At 35.8% G+C, this 12,477-nt stretch overlaps 1 protein-coding gene across 6 annotated transcripts in view; it reads right to left on the bottom strand.

The window, feature by feature from the left end:
- The window catches only part of ATRX (ATRX chromatin remodeler), an 88,958-nt gene that overhangs the window by 6,815 nt on the left and 69,666 nt on the right, over positions 1-12,477 (bottom strand). For all 6 annotated transcript variants that reach the window (XM_029997336.2, XM_029997339.2, XM_029997338.2 and 3 more), the window contains 4 exons: positions 10,550-10,658; positions 9,276-9,453; positions 7,672-7,866; positions 27-176 (listed from right to left, as the gene is read on the bottom strand). In XM_029997336.2, the coding sequence (XP_029853196.1) occupies positions 27-176; positions 7,672-7,866; positions 9,276-9,453; positions 10,550-10,658 (632 nt within the window). The remainder of the gene's footprint in view (positions 1-26; positions 177-7,671; positions 7,867-9,275; positions 9,454-10,549; positions 10,659-12,477) is intronic.

Below are 12,477 nucleotides of genomic sequence, written 5' to 3'. Positions count from 1 at the left end.
ATGTAAACGTGATTAGATAGCTTTACCTTCTTTTCTGCTTCATATTCTGCCCATGCTGCCTTCCTTTCTTCTTCAGTGAGTTCCTCTTCCTCCTTATGGTCCAGGAGTGAATCATGTTCGTGATATCCAACTATATACTCTTTATTGATTTGAAGCAATTCTGCCAGAATTGTATCCTGTTCAAATGAAGAGGATAAAATGAGAAGTCACTCAGTAGCTCTACTATATGTACTCTTCATGCATGCCTAACTTACTGCTTTGACCCAATTTCACAAATAGCAGCTCAGAGCACTTCACAGCGAAACAAAATTAAAAAATAATTTAATAGTACAATTTTCCTCAGAGGAAGCGTAATGGATTAACAATCTGTTACAGAGACGACAGTCCAATCACTTAATGAACCACAGGAATGCACTCAGATTCCACAACAATAAATGCAGTTTAAGAACCTAAAAAGAATGGAATGTGCTCAATGATTTTTCCTTTGCTTAGGCTGGATACCTGAGAGGACCTACCAATAATCTGCATCTACCAATAATCTGCATCTACAATATATAAAGAGCACCTCTACTGGATTTAAAACACTAAGTAGTACTTTGGTCCATCAACTGTCCATCAGCATTCAACAGAAAAGGCTGCTTTCTTAAAACTGTTAAGATACATGTCGAGATAAATAGTTCCCCACCTGTCTAGACTAAGAAAGGTCAAATCACTGTTATGAACCAGATTTGATCAGCAGGTTGCAATTTAGACCTCTATATTCCACAAAACCCCTAATGCTTAATTGCTTTTAAGGTTAACTGAAATATTGACAATGTCCTTTATAATGACAAACTACTGTGAAAGTTTTGTTCACAGGCATACTAACATTTTGTATACATATATCTGTGGTTTTTATATATAAATATATACATAAAAGAAAGCTCCAATATAGCTCAGCATTCACTCTAAGATTCATAACACAAAACCAGTATCTCATTGAACTTTTGGACCACTCCTGAAACCAATGACAGTGAATACACTGAATATACTTTTTGCAGTAGAATTATATGAATACCTACAGGCCCACTCCACATCATGCCCTTATTCTGCTAGGCACATGTACAAACAGGAATATAAACTGTCCCACCCTGATATTTTATAATCTAGATAGAACAATGATTGGAAGAAATGGCTTGTACCCACAAGCAAACAGATTTTTGCAACAACACTGGGAACTGCATGTGGAAGTCCTGACCAGTAGTGTTGTCACAACAGAAAGCTGTTTGTTTCTGTGTGTGTTTAAAACTCAATTATGTTAACCAATTATTTAAGCTAGTCTTTTGTTTCATTCTTCTACTATCTGGTCTCCCTAAACTGGAATCAATGCTTTCATCACCAGCTCTGCAACAAAATATTCAATGTAATATCTGCATGACGAATGGACGCAAGGAACAAATAACGGTATTTTTGGGGTGGTGGGAGAGAAGGCAGAAAGAGAAAAAGGATGCAATAATAGGATATGATGAAAACATCTAGAGGAAGTGAATGAAGAAGTCAAGAAGATATTACAGAAGTAAGCTAACACAATTAAAGCACTCTCAGCATACCGTAGCTGTACATCAGTGTGTGGACATGCATATGCATTAATTTCCATGGTAACACTATTATTGAAAACAATACTGGAATATAATCCACACTCACTTAGCCAACACAGTCTTCAAAATGTGGTTTAAATTACATCCAACTGTGTGTTTGCTTTTCTTTGTCTAAACTTTATTCTGCATTAACTTTGATGATGGAGCTTGAAAACTGGGATATGGAAGGTACTGCCATTTAGTTTGTTTAATTTTACAATGAAAAAATTAATAAATTCACCTTACACACACACACACACAGAAAATCATCAGAATAAGTATTTCTTTTCATTTGTTTAGCTTGTTGATAGAACAATGATTATCAATTGGTTTATAAGCTTTAAGATGAAATCCTGGTGATAATGAAAAAATGAAGAGATACCGAAAAAAGGTTCTAAATTTTAAAAAAAGGTTTGTCTTTTTAAAATCCTGATGTAAATTAAATGCTATAGAGAGATAAATGTATTAGAAAGCAAATCCTCCATGAAGGAATGGGAGTTATGTTGTAATTCATAAACAAGTTTTTCCTCAACCAATTGTGCATTTAATACCAAGGTTAAAAATGAAAATAAATTTAAATAAGCAGCAAATTCTTCTGAGATCAACAGCCTTCCAAAATTCAGAAAATTGTCCCCTAGTACGGAACTACAGTAAAACACATGCCCTGGCTATGTCCTGAGGTAGTATAAAATAATGATATACTATATCCAACTGAATCTGAACTATTATTTTAATCTGCTTTTCCAATCTGCATTACATGACCGCAACTGAGCCAAGTTTTCATTTCACATAAAAATGTGACTGCCACTCTAATCCACTGAACACTCTGATCTCCGAAGAATAAGCAAGGAACAGAGGGTACAATAGTGCCAGCTCCGAGGGACACGCAGCGTCCCCCATTTTGTCTTTGTCCAGCCCCCACCTCACATACACTGCTCTGAAATACGTACTGCACTGCCCAAGGTAAGCCGCAAGTACTGCACTTATCACTGAGTCCGGCTATCGGTATTTGTGGTGAAAAAACTTCTTCCCATTAGCTACATATCAGCCAAGTCTACCCCAGTATACAATCCTTCGGGAGCTGAGTGTTAAGAGTCTGTGAGAACCTACTTTAAAAAAAACCAAACCAATAGCCCAGTCATAATTCATCTTGATTTAAAAAAAGACTCCAGATCCACTATTAAATTCAGAGCAAAGTAAAATGTAACACCCGAAATACAATCATAATACATTAAACAGAATTTTCTCACTTCACACCATCTTTTCCTTTTGAATTGCTACTCTACAGAAATAGCAACAAAACCTGCTTATGCCTTTTGTCTGTGTTAGATAATGAGTCACTACATTTGCATGACGCTCATGGTCTATATACACTAATTATTTCTATACTTAAATACAGCAAATTTGACTGAGTGATTACTCAGTCTTAAGACACCTGTTACACCTTCTTTGGACTGAATTTCTAAAGTAGTCCTTTTCAACTCTGCAGGGATAGCAGATGAATAAAATCAAGCAGTGGAAGTTAAGACTAATTTAGTAATTCATGTGAACAACATTCATAAAAATATTCTGTTAAAACCAAGTATTTACATTGTTCAAGACGCAGAAGCTGTTTCAGAGGGGTAAGGGCAGAGAAATGGCACTATGAAGTTATGGTTGTAGTGCAATAGGCATTTTCCCCCCGAGAACTGTACACACTGGCTCCTCGGCACTCCTCGGCAACCTGAAGGTCTTGTTCAGACCGCAAAGGGCAAAAAACTGCTGCTAAAATTAAAAGTTGACATGAAACTTTGATAAGCTTCCAGGAAAGCTACATACTGCACATTAGCTGTGTGGCTTTTTATATAAAATAGCAACATTCAACATCTCCCTCCCCCCTAACAACGCTTTCTAAGAAAACTGGTCTTTGAAACTTGGATTATTGCAAGAACAAAATTCTCAAGGATATGTTTTAAAAATCAAGTAGTATTTGTTTCTTCACTCGCATAACGGCTTTACTTCTGACTTTTAAAACAATATAGAATGAATTCTCCTAACACATTAGAAGCAAAATAATTAAATAACATTTTTTCCTTACATCAAAGAAGTTGAAAAGTGTGTTAAAACTAGGAGTTACAAGAAGAACCCTAATGCTCGGCTCTGAATCACCCTTCCTCAACATACACGATTCCTGGCTGCGCACCTAAAGAACCTTCCCGCTGTGGGGTGTCACTGAAGTCAAGAAGTTCTCTGACTGAGCAGACATCCAGCAGAAAACCTATCATCCCTCCAGGTTTTTCCGCATTCATGCTTAGATGGTTGAAGAAAAGATGGAGAACATTTCACCGAATTGCTATTCAGAACTCAGGAAGGGGCCAAGTCTAAAAAGCGTATTTTCAAACATCTTTTTGCCCATGTTCTGAGGAATCTGTTCTTTCAGAGCCCGGCTGTATCTCCACTTGACACTTTTAGTATATTGATGCGTTCTTACTGGGCATTTCACACCAGTGCTGAGGATTACAAAGGTAATCCCTTACCTTTTACTGTCTCTGCACAACAGTAAAATTACACAGCGATAACATTGTTCAACAGATTATGCTTTGAAGATGTAAAAGAGGCCTGAAGACAAAGAGAGACAATTGTACACAAAGCCTGTAAAAGACAGAAATAAAGCCTTCTTTTAGCGTAAATGCCTATTTTGCTTTGCTGGTAATTATGAAGGAACAGCCCAGTCTTTGTAAGCAAGGTGCAGACAGCTCAATGATGGAAGAGTAATACAGGTAAAATTTTAGTGGCCTTTGTTTCCAGCTAAGAGCTGCAGAAATCAGGTTGGGTGTGCTGGACTTACCATGAACAGAGCATTGGAATATCATGCAACATGATCTTAAAGAAAATTTTAATCTCCAAATGCTGTGTAATTAGTCGATGTTACAATAAAAGGTTTTCATAAGCATATCAATAGTCTTTTTAATCAACTTTAAAAAAAATATGCTCCAAGTGTGTTGTTAAATTCATTTAATTTTTAAGAAGTTTTATAAAGCTAAATCACGCACCTCTGCTAAAATTACACTGAAATAAGGAATAGTTAACTTTCTGAATGAATTATCTTGCACAATTTAGAGAGTAACATCCACTGCAGTATCTCCTACAGACGATACTTGCTTTTGATTGTTTATATAGTATTGTAGAGAATTGGATAGACCAAAAAAAGACAGAATAGGAAATAAAAGTTAAACTTACGATATTATAAATAAGGCATGAGCCACAATTCAATTAAAAACATCACAGGAATCAAGGAAGGAGTCACTGCAACTACTGGACTAGCTCAGTTTTATGTGCAAAGCAAGAACCTAATTGTGGATAAAATGAAAATAAAATATCCCAATCAGCTGAGCTTCACAGGGAAGACAAATGCAGCTAAAAATAATTAGAAAAAAGTGGGATCATCAAAATAGTAAACATAAGTACCAAATGAAACAGAGTTCTCCAATATAAACACCCTTGTGACAGTTTTCTACCTTGGCACTAAGCACTACTCAGCCAGGCAAGGCAGGTCAATGCCAAATCAGCAGAGAAGTCACCCTAAATCTAACTCATCGCTTGGCATTTTTCCTTGGCTGAACTACCCAGGATTCATTCACGGTGACTCACCACTCAGGCATATTTGATGGCCTTACAGGACAGACTTCACTCTTACTCTCCGACCAACTGCCCAGAGCCAAATTGCAAGCAATACTTTACATGATGACAGCTACTGATTTTTATTAACACTCCTAGAAACACTTTTCCCACCTCTAACATTTTGAAGAAGTTTTCACCACAACTATACCAGCGACACATGAAAAACGGATTAGAAATGTGCACATAGTATATACTAAAATGCACATCTTTAAAAGGATGAAATTCCATTCAATACTGTTTGTTAAAACCATGAAAAAACCAAAGAGAATTCCAGTACACAGATTTGCTCTATTTACAGCCAGGGACTTGGTTAAAAGTTTGTATTCAACTTAACTTATACAAACCTTATTCTGATGGTTGGAAGAGAACTAATACCGAACTTAATATTTTAAACTGAATGATAAAGTAAGTTTGGGTTTTTTAAGCCTTCTCTTTTACATTATACTTCATTCATTAATTAATTTATTATTGTAAAAGAAAACAAGTAACTTTCAAAATAAGATTATTGCATTGGATTGATCAATGCTTTGAGTAAACATACTCGGTTGCTTCATAGGTTTTCAACCTATTTTTATGCTCTTAAAAATAAGTAGCAGCAGCAAATGGCGATGCATTAGCTATGAGTTTGTGGAAGCATAAATGTATATGGCATAAAATAACTAAGAACATAAAAAAGATAAAATAAATACCATTAATTACAACCTAAAAGAAGATGTTTTAGGAGGTAAAAAAAAAAAGAATTTGCCAAAATAAAAAATGTACTACATAGTAAAAAGGTAAAATAAAATTTTCAGTCACCTACAACTTACTGCTTACAGTGAGAAACATTGTAATAAAAAGAGCTTAGATACAGTCATTAAAGTTTGTTTTCAAGGGTTTTAAAATGCATGTGTAACAGTGACTAACACTGACACGGCTAACACTTCCTAAATCCCCCCAGCAGCTGCACCGACACTGTAGGTGGTCCAATAGACTGTTTCAGAGAATGGCTTAACTATTAAGAATGCCAGTGTGATGCCTGACCACAATTTATTATATTATAGTCGTCTACAGATAGTCTAGAATGGAAAGCATACCATTTTTCCTTGGAAATTAATAGATTTACAAAGTGGAAAACCTCCCTCCCCTCACCCAGACACTGTATGATGACCTAAACACAGTAGTAACTCAGAAATTTATCCAGTTAACTAACTACGGGTCACACATTTACATGTTACTGTTTACTAGCTGCTTACCTGGTAAGAAGCAAAGATAATTGCACAACAGCTTAATGATGAATTAGTCATTAGCAGACCACATACACAAAGAATATAAATTAGACAAAGTACAAAACCTTAGCATAATCTTAAATACAAACTGACTTGGAAAAAAAGAATAAAATAACTGAAATAGTTATTCTTTCCCCTGAAGTTTACTTCTGCCTGACTGTAAAAGTTATATTTTTTATTTTTCAATTCAGGTAGCAAATGTTTCAGTTCCTTAAGTATCACATAGGATATGAACCACTACTATGTAGAGCAGTGACAATGAACCGCTACTAGACATGCCACATCCGCTACTAATAGATTTAGGCAGGCCTCAGTGAAAACAAACGATTGTGATCTTAAAAGTTCATTTAACACCAAGTTGGAAAAAGGTCTGACATCACTACTTCAAACTATCTCAGAGTACAGATCAGCATTCTCACTAAGTTGTGTAAATGAATGTCTACAAAAACATCACTGGTCTCTGCTAGTACTGGCAACATTAAAAATAGCTTACAAAACTCTTAGCTTGTCCAGTTTTCCTCACTTAAACAGCAAATAAGTGCAACTTTTTCCCTGTCTCTGCTGTATCTCTCTACTAATGGTCCCTACAAGAAGAATTAAACAGGAAACTAAAAACCAAAAAGGCTTGGCAAAGGAGAGCATGGATTAATGTGACTCTTGCAAAGTCTTACCTAGGTAGATAAAAACCAGACCTTGAAGTACAGTATCACCTCACAGATTTGTTATCACAAATTGAGGTAATGTTAGGTACCACCAGCACCCACTTAGATGTTAATTTGGTTCTTGGCTTCCAGCTTCCTGCAGTAAAACTTCTATTCACTCAAATTGTGTGAAAAAGTATTTTTGTTTGTTCTGATTTAAAATTTTTGTCTTTTAACTTAAGATCTTTTTCTTATACTGCCCATTACATTGAAGGGAAACTCATTATCTAGTTCATTATACCATCTGCTATATTAATTACATGTTTTATTGTGTTACCTGCTATTCACCTCCATTCGAAGTGAAAAATACTGCTCTAAAGAGAAAACACAGCAGTCTTCTCCTTCCAGGACCAAATAGCCCATGTCCTTAAACAGATGTAAGTTATTTTTATAGCATGTAACTCCTAGTGATGTGCATCAACTTACTTTTGGCAACATTGGTGTATCTCTCTTCTTTTTCTTTTCTGAATTAGGATCATCCAGCAAATCTGGCTCAAAAGTGTACAGCTCTGTAAGTTCATTCATAGTAAAATGCCGTTCAACTTGCTGTTGGTCGACAACCCGGAAAGACAATGACTGTTTTGTTACCTGACGATCATAGATCTTATCTTCCATTGTTCCCTAAAAATTGAAGACACTCACTTTCATACAAATACTGGACCTTCTTGTCATATAGAAAAAAACCTAACAGATATAAAAGAGCTAGAATAACAACATAACAGTGCTCTACTTTCCTCATTTCTTTGACCCCGTATCTACAAATCTACCTGAAAACACTTTGCTGAGGAAAAAAAAAAAAGAACAAACAAACATCCTGGAAGCAAACACAAAGCAGTATGAATTGTGTATGTGACAGATGTCATCTAGCTACTGACTAGAGTAAGAAACATATTTTTTCAGTAGTGTTTTGAAGAGATCCATTTTTGCTTCAATTCCCCAAAGTAGGATTATGACAAAAAGATGGCAATTTCCACAGTGTATACCTTATTTTGCTGCTTTGAGCAGCCTGTAAAAAGGAAAACAGATTCCATATCACTGGGGTGGAGAGGAGAGGGGAAGGGAAGCAGTCAAGTCTAATTCATCACAGCTGTGTATGAAAAAATTAGATCCTTGATGAAAAAAGAAAAATTACTTTTTTTTTTTTTTAAAAAAGATGATGACTATGAGAAGTATGAGAACAGCACAGCCTGTTCTGAACATCGTAATTTAAAAAGGATATCAACAGTTCAAAAGTGCACATAGAAAACTACAAAAATAGACCGGAGCCTGAAGAAAAAACCCATGTCTGACAGTAACATGTTACAAAAAGTCATCTATTTAAGTTGGCAGGCAAATAGTGACTCGATCAAGAGTTAAGTACTGTTACTGGGGAAAGGTCTGCATTCAACTCCGCAACACCTGAAGAACTAGAAGATGAAGCAAGACACTTCCTAACAGAAATAATAGCAATATACTTTAAAAAAGCATAGATCGGTGACCATCAGAATTGTTTCACATCTTTAATATCTGTAGGGTGAGATACAAGTTTTCAACTCATGACTGGATGCCTGTTTATAAAAAACTCTTTAGCCCACTGTGTTTTCATTCCAGTTAGACAGTCAGGTGCCCACAGAGCAGGGGTCTGTAAAATACAGCTACATTGAGCAAGCTGATCGCCTAACAAAAACCATCCTCTACGCAGTCTATTCAATTAAGACTTTTTAGTGGTGTGCCAATTAAAAAACCTGAGAACACTACTCCAAGTCTGGATGTGTGAATTGCTGCTAGAATTCCAGAATTTGTGTTACAGTGTCAGACAAGATGGGCTTAACAGGAAATAATTTCAGTTGTTATTTATTTTACCAATCTTTCCTTCAAAAGCTTTTTCAGTGGCCAAATACTGCTACCAGATTAGGGCTGGAAGATGACTGGATGAGCATGGACCACTACAGACTTCAACACCAGTCCAAACAGTTACAGTCCAAATAGTTACAGTTTACGAATTTGATTGCAGGACCAGAATATCACAAGAATATCAGACAGAAACCTACCTGAGCCAAGAACCTGTACACAAACACAGGTTTGTTCTGCCCAAAGCGGTAAACCCTGAAAATACTCTGGATGTCATACGATGGGTTCCAAGAAGCATCAAAGATGATTACTCTATTAGCAGCCACGAGGTTAATTCCGAGGGAACCTGCTTTAGTGGATATAATAAACAAGCGGCCTCTGGAACAGAGAAAAGTTGCAAAATTTTAATATTTTGGAAAACAACTGTTGTTCCCATGTTGCTGTGTTACTATGGAGTTGGTCATACACTGAAATAACTCAAAAACTTCATTAAAATACTGTATTAAGCATAAAACAGATGCAGATTTTACAAGGACACCACTTTTAGCAAAACATGCACTCCCAGAAATACAGATCAGGGCCTTCTGTAAACCAACTGTTAACAAAAACTGGTGGGTAAGAAAAAATTTTTGGTTTTGCATTTTCAAACTCTAATAAAATTAGTTATATCAAATTAAACCATAATTTTAAACAGGCATATCCCATGCTATGGAAACTGTTGCCTGGCTAGCAAACTTTCAGGGTAACTCTAGAATGACACTGTCTCTTTGATGTATCTGCTTTTATTGAGTACCATCTCACTCAGGTTCAACTTAAAATGAGCTCTTGACAAATACCTGACAGAATAAACTATTTAAGAGTATTAACACTGAATTAGTTTACTTTGTTCCAGTTAACTTTTTTTTCTGTACGTTATAAATGACTGTAACATAACTACATACTTTATTTTTTAAACCGATCTAGGAAGGCGAAGCTCCTTAGCGTCATTAAACTTGTACCTGTTTGTATTTACCTACCTATCCAAATCAGACTTGAAAGTCCCATCTTGTATGAACAGAGGATGGCTGGGAGACAATTCTGGAGACAGCTAAGAGAGCTATATGCTTCTGACTGGGCAAGTGATTGCCATCTCCTGGCCAGACCCCACAGGGCTCTGACCTTCCTAGGTCCTTATATCCTTGTAAGTAATTGTAATAAAAAGACTGTGTCTGATACAAAGTGCTTACAATCTAAACAAGAATGAAACAGCAAGGAAACACTGAACAAGTATTGATCAGTACAAATGGAAGTAATCTCAGGAAACCAGAAACCTATTCTGTTGCGCGTTTTTTGTGCAAGTTCTGCACCTGACAACATTGTGATATTTATTTGTCTAGCCTTAAGAGGTCATTAAGCTAATACAAGTAACAAAGAAATAGGGAACAAAAGAAAGAGAAGGGGGAAAATTAAGCATATATATCAGAAGAGATCTCACCTCACGTTAGTTTCATCATTAAATTCTTCAGCCCATTTCTTTCTTGACTGAGCTGTAGTTGAACCATCTAAGCGATAGTAATCAATGTTTCTGAACCATTTTCCTTCACCTATAAATGTAAAAGTCAAATTATTAAAATGCTGATTGTGTAAGTAACCAGACTGATAATACTGGATATACACAACTCTCTAAATAGTAAAAGAACAAATATGGAACATAAAATATACTATTCTCTGACATTATAAACAATGGGAGGAGACTATAGGTTATTTGAGATAGAGAATGTTTTTGGAGAATATAGGTGCTTGCCACAGCCATGCCTTGAAAATTATGTAGTGAAGCTTGCATAACAAAATACGCAACATGACAGAAAATAATAGCAATTCCATTTGTGGTGACAACGATCATCCACAAGCCTGCAATAGCTTCTACAAACTCTAAACCAATCTTGTCTAAAATGATTCAAAAACAGAAGAAATGTTGTCAATGTCATTTTACCTTGCAAAAAGTATCCAGCATCTATCACTATCCATTTCTTCTTAAGATTTGTGTTATTTTTTACAAAAAGATCAACTGATATTAAATGAAACTCCTCAAAGCAGTTTTATACAGATTGGAATTCAGAGATACGTATTTATAATCAACTTATGTTCCAAGGTTAAATTTTAATTGAAGTATTTGAAAACACCTGAGCTTTTTTGGGGTAGTCCCTCTTATTTTTCACTATTTCTAGTTGTATATACACATTTGCAGAGATATGCCTTAACTTGGACCAAAAGTTAATTTTAAAAAGTAACTACATCTAATCCTTCGGCATTATAGTACTAATTGTACTTTTCTAATGGATCTGTGTAGTTTCATGTTACACAACTAGTGTAAGTCTCTCCCATGCAAATAGCATTCGTAAGTAAATGCTCAAAAGGAGATTTCAAAAGTCAAGGTCTAATCATTTTGGAACTGAAATTCAGAAAAATCTTTTTGAGTTTAATTACCCTGTGAGTTATGGCTACTTCTTGACAGGTGGGGGAAAAACCCATAATTACAGCTGATAGAAGATTTTCTTCTCCCTCCAATTCACAAGTAACCTTCCATTTTCTTTGGCCATCAAGGTATATGCACACAAAATGAACCCCACTGTGCTACCAATTTTAAAGAAAATAGCATTTTTAGGAGACAGCACTGCTCAATACAATCAATTACAAGAAACAGATTGTTGAGTTATGTCAGGAAGGTCTCTACATGGTGAGTCTTGCTATGATACATAGTCGAATTGCTTACGAAAAGAACTACCACAAATGAAAAAAACCCGCACCCCTTAAAACATTATCTCAGACTAAAGGCACAAACTCCATAAAATACAGACAGCTTGTAACATCTGAAGATGACAAATGTTCAGAAGCTAAGGAATCAACAGCCAGAAGCAATAAATCTGCGAGATACCAGAGATCTTCATCTAACTACAGTGTTGGTATCACTAAGCTACATTTCTCTTATGCAACTGTTCAACAGGTTTACACTTAGAAATAAGGTATCTGAAAGGAACGGGAGATTCAAAGGAATTCTTCAATCAACGTGTACTGGGAACTGAAACTTCACATAAAGATGAACTGCATCATTAGGAGCTCTAGGAGGATCTCACAGAGTAAACAGAAGAAACATCCTATGCAGAGGACATGGCTGGCTAGTAAGAAATTCCTCACCATTTGAGCATCACTAGGATAATAATTAGTTCAATACTTTGCTTATGAAAATAAAACAATCTACTGCAGCACATATAAAGCCTAAATTCACATTTTGCATGTTCTACACAATGGTTTAAAGTAGTCTAATTTTCTTTCATTATCCCTCTCCCAGTAGGATCAGAATTTGCCACGCATCAGCATATAACATCACTGTCGTACAGAATTTAACAAAATGCCTTCTCTCCT

Source organism: Aquila chrysaetos, chromosome 21, assembly GCF_900496995.4.
Source record: "Aquila chrysaetos chrysaetos chromosome 21, bAquChr1.4, whole genome shotgun sequence".
Lineage (NCBI taxonomy): Eukaryota > Metazoa > Chordata > Aves > Accipitriformes > Accipitridae > Aquila > Aquila chrysaetos.
The sequence above is the reverse complement of the archived record's forward strand: the minus strand, read 5'-3'. Positions and strand labels throughout refer to the sequence as shown.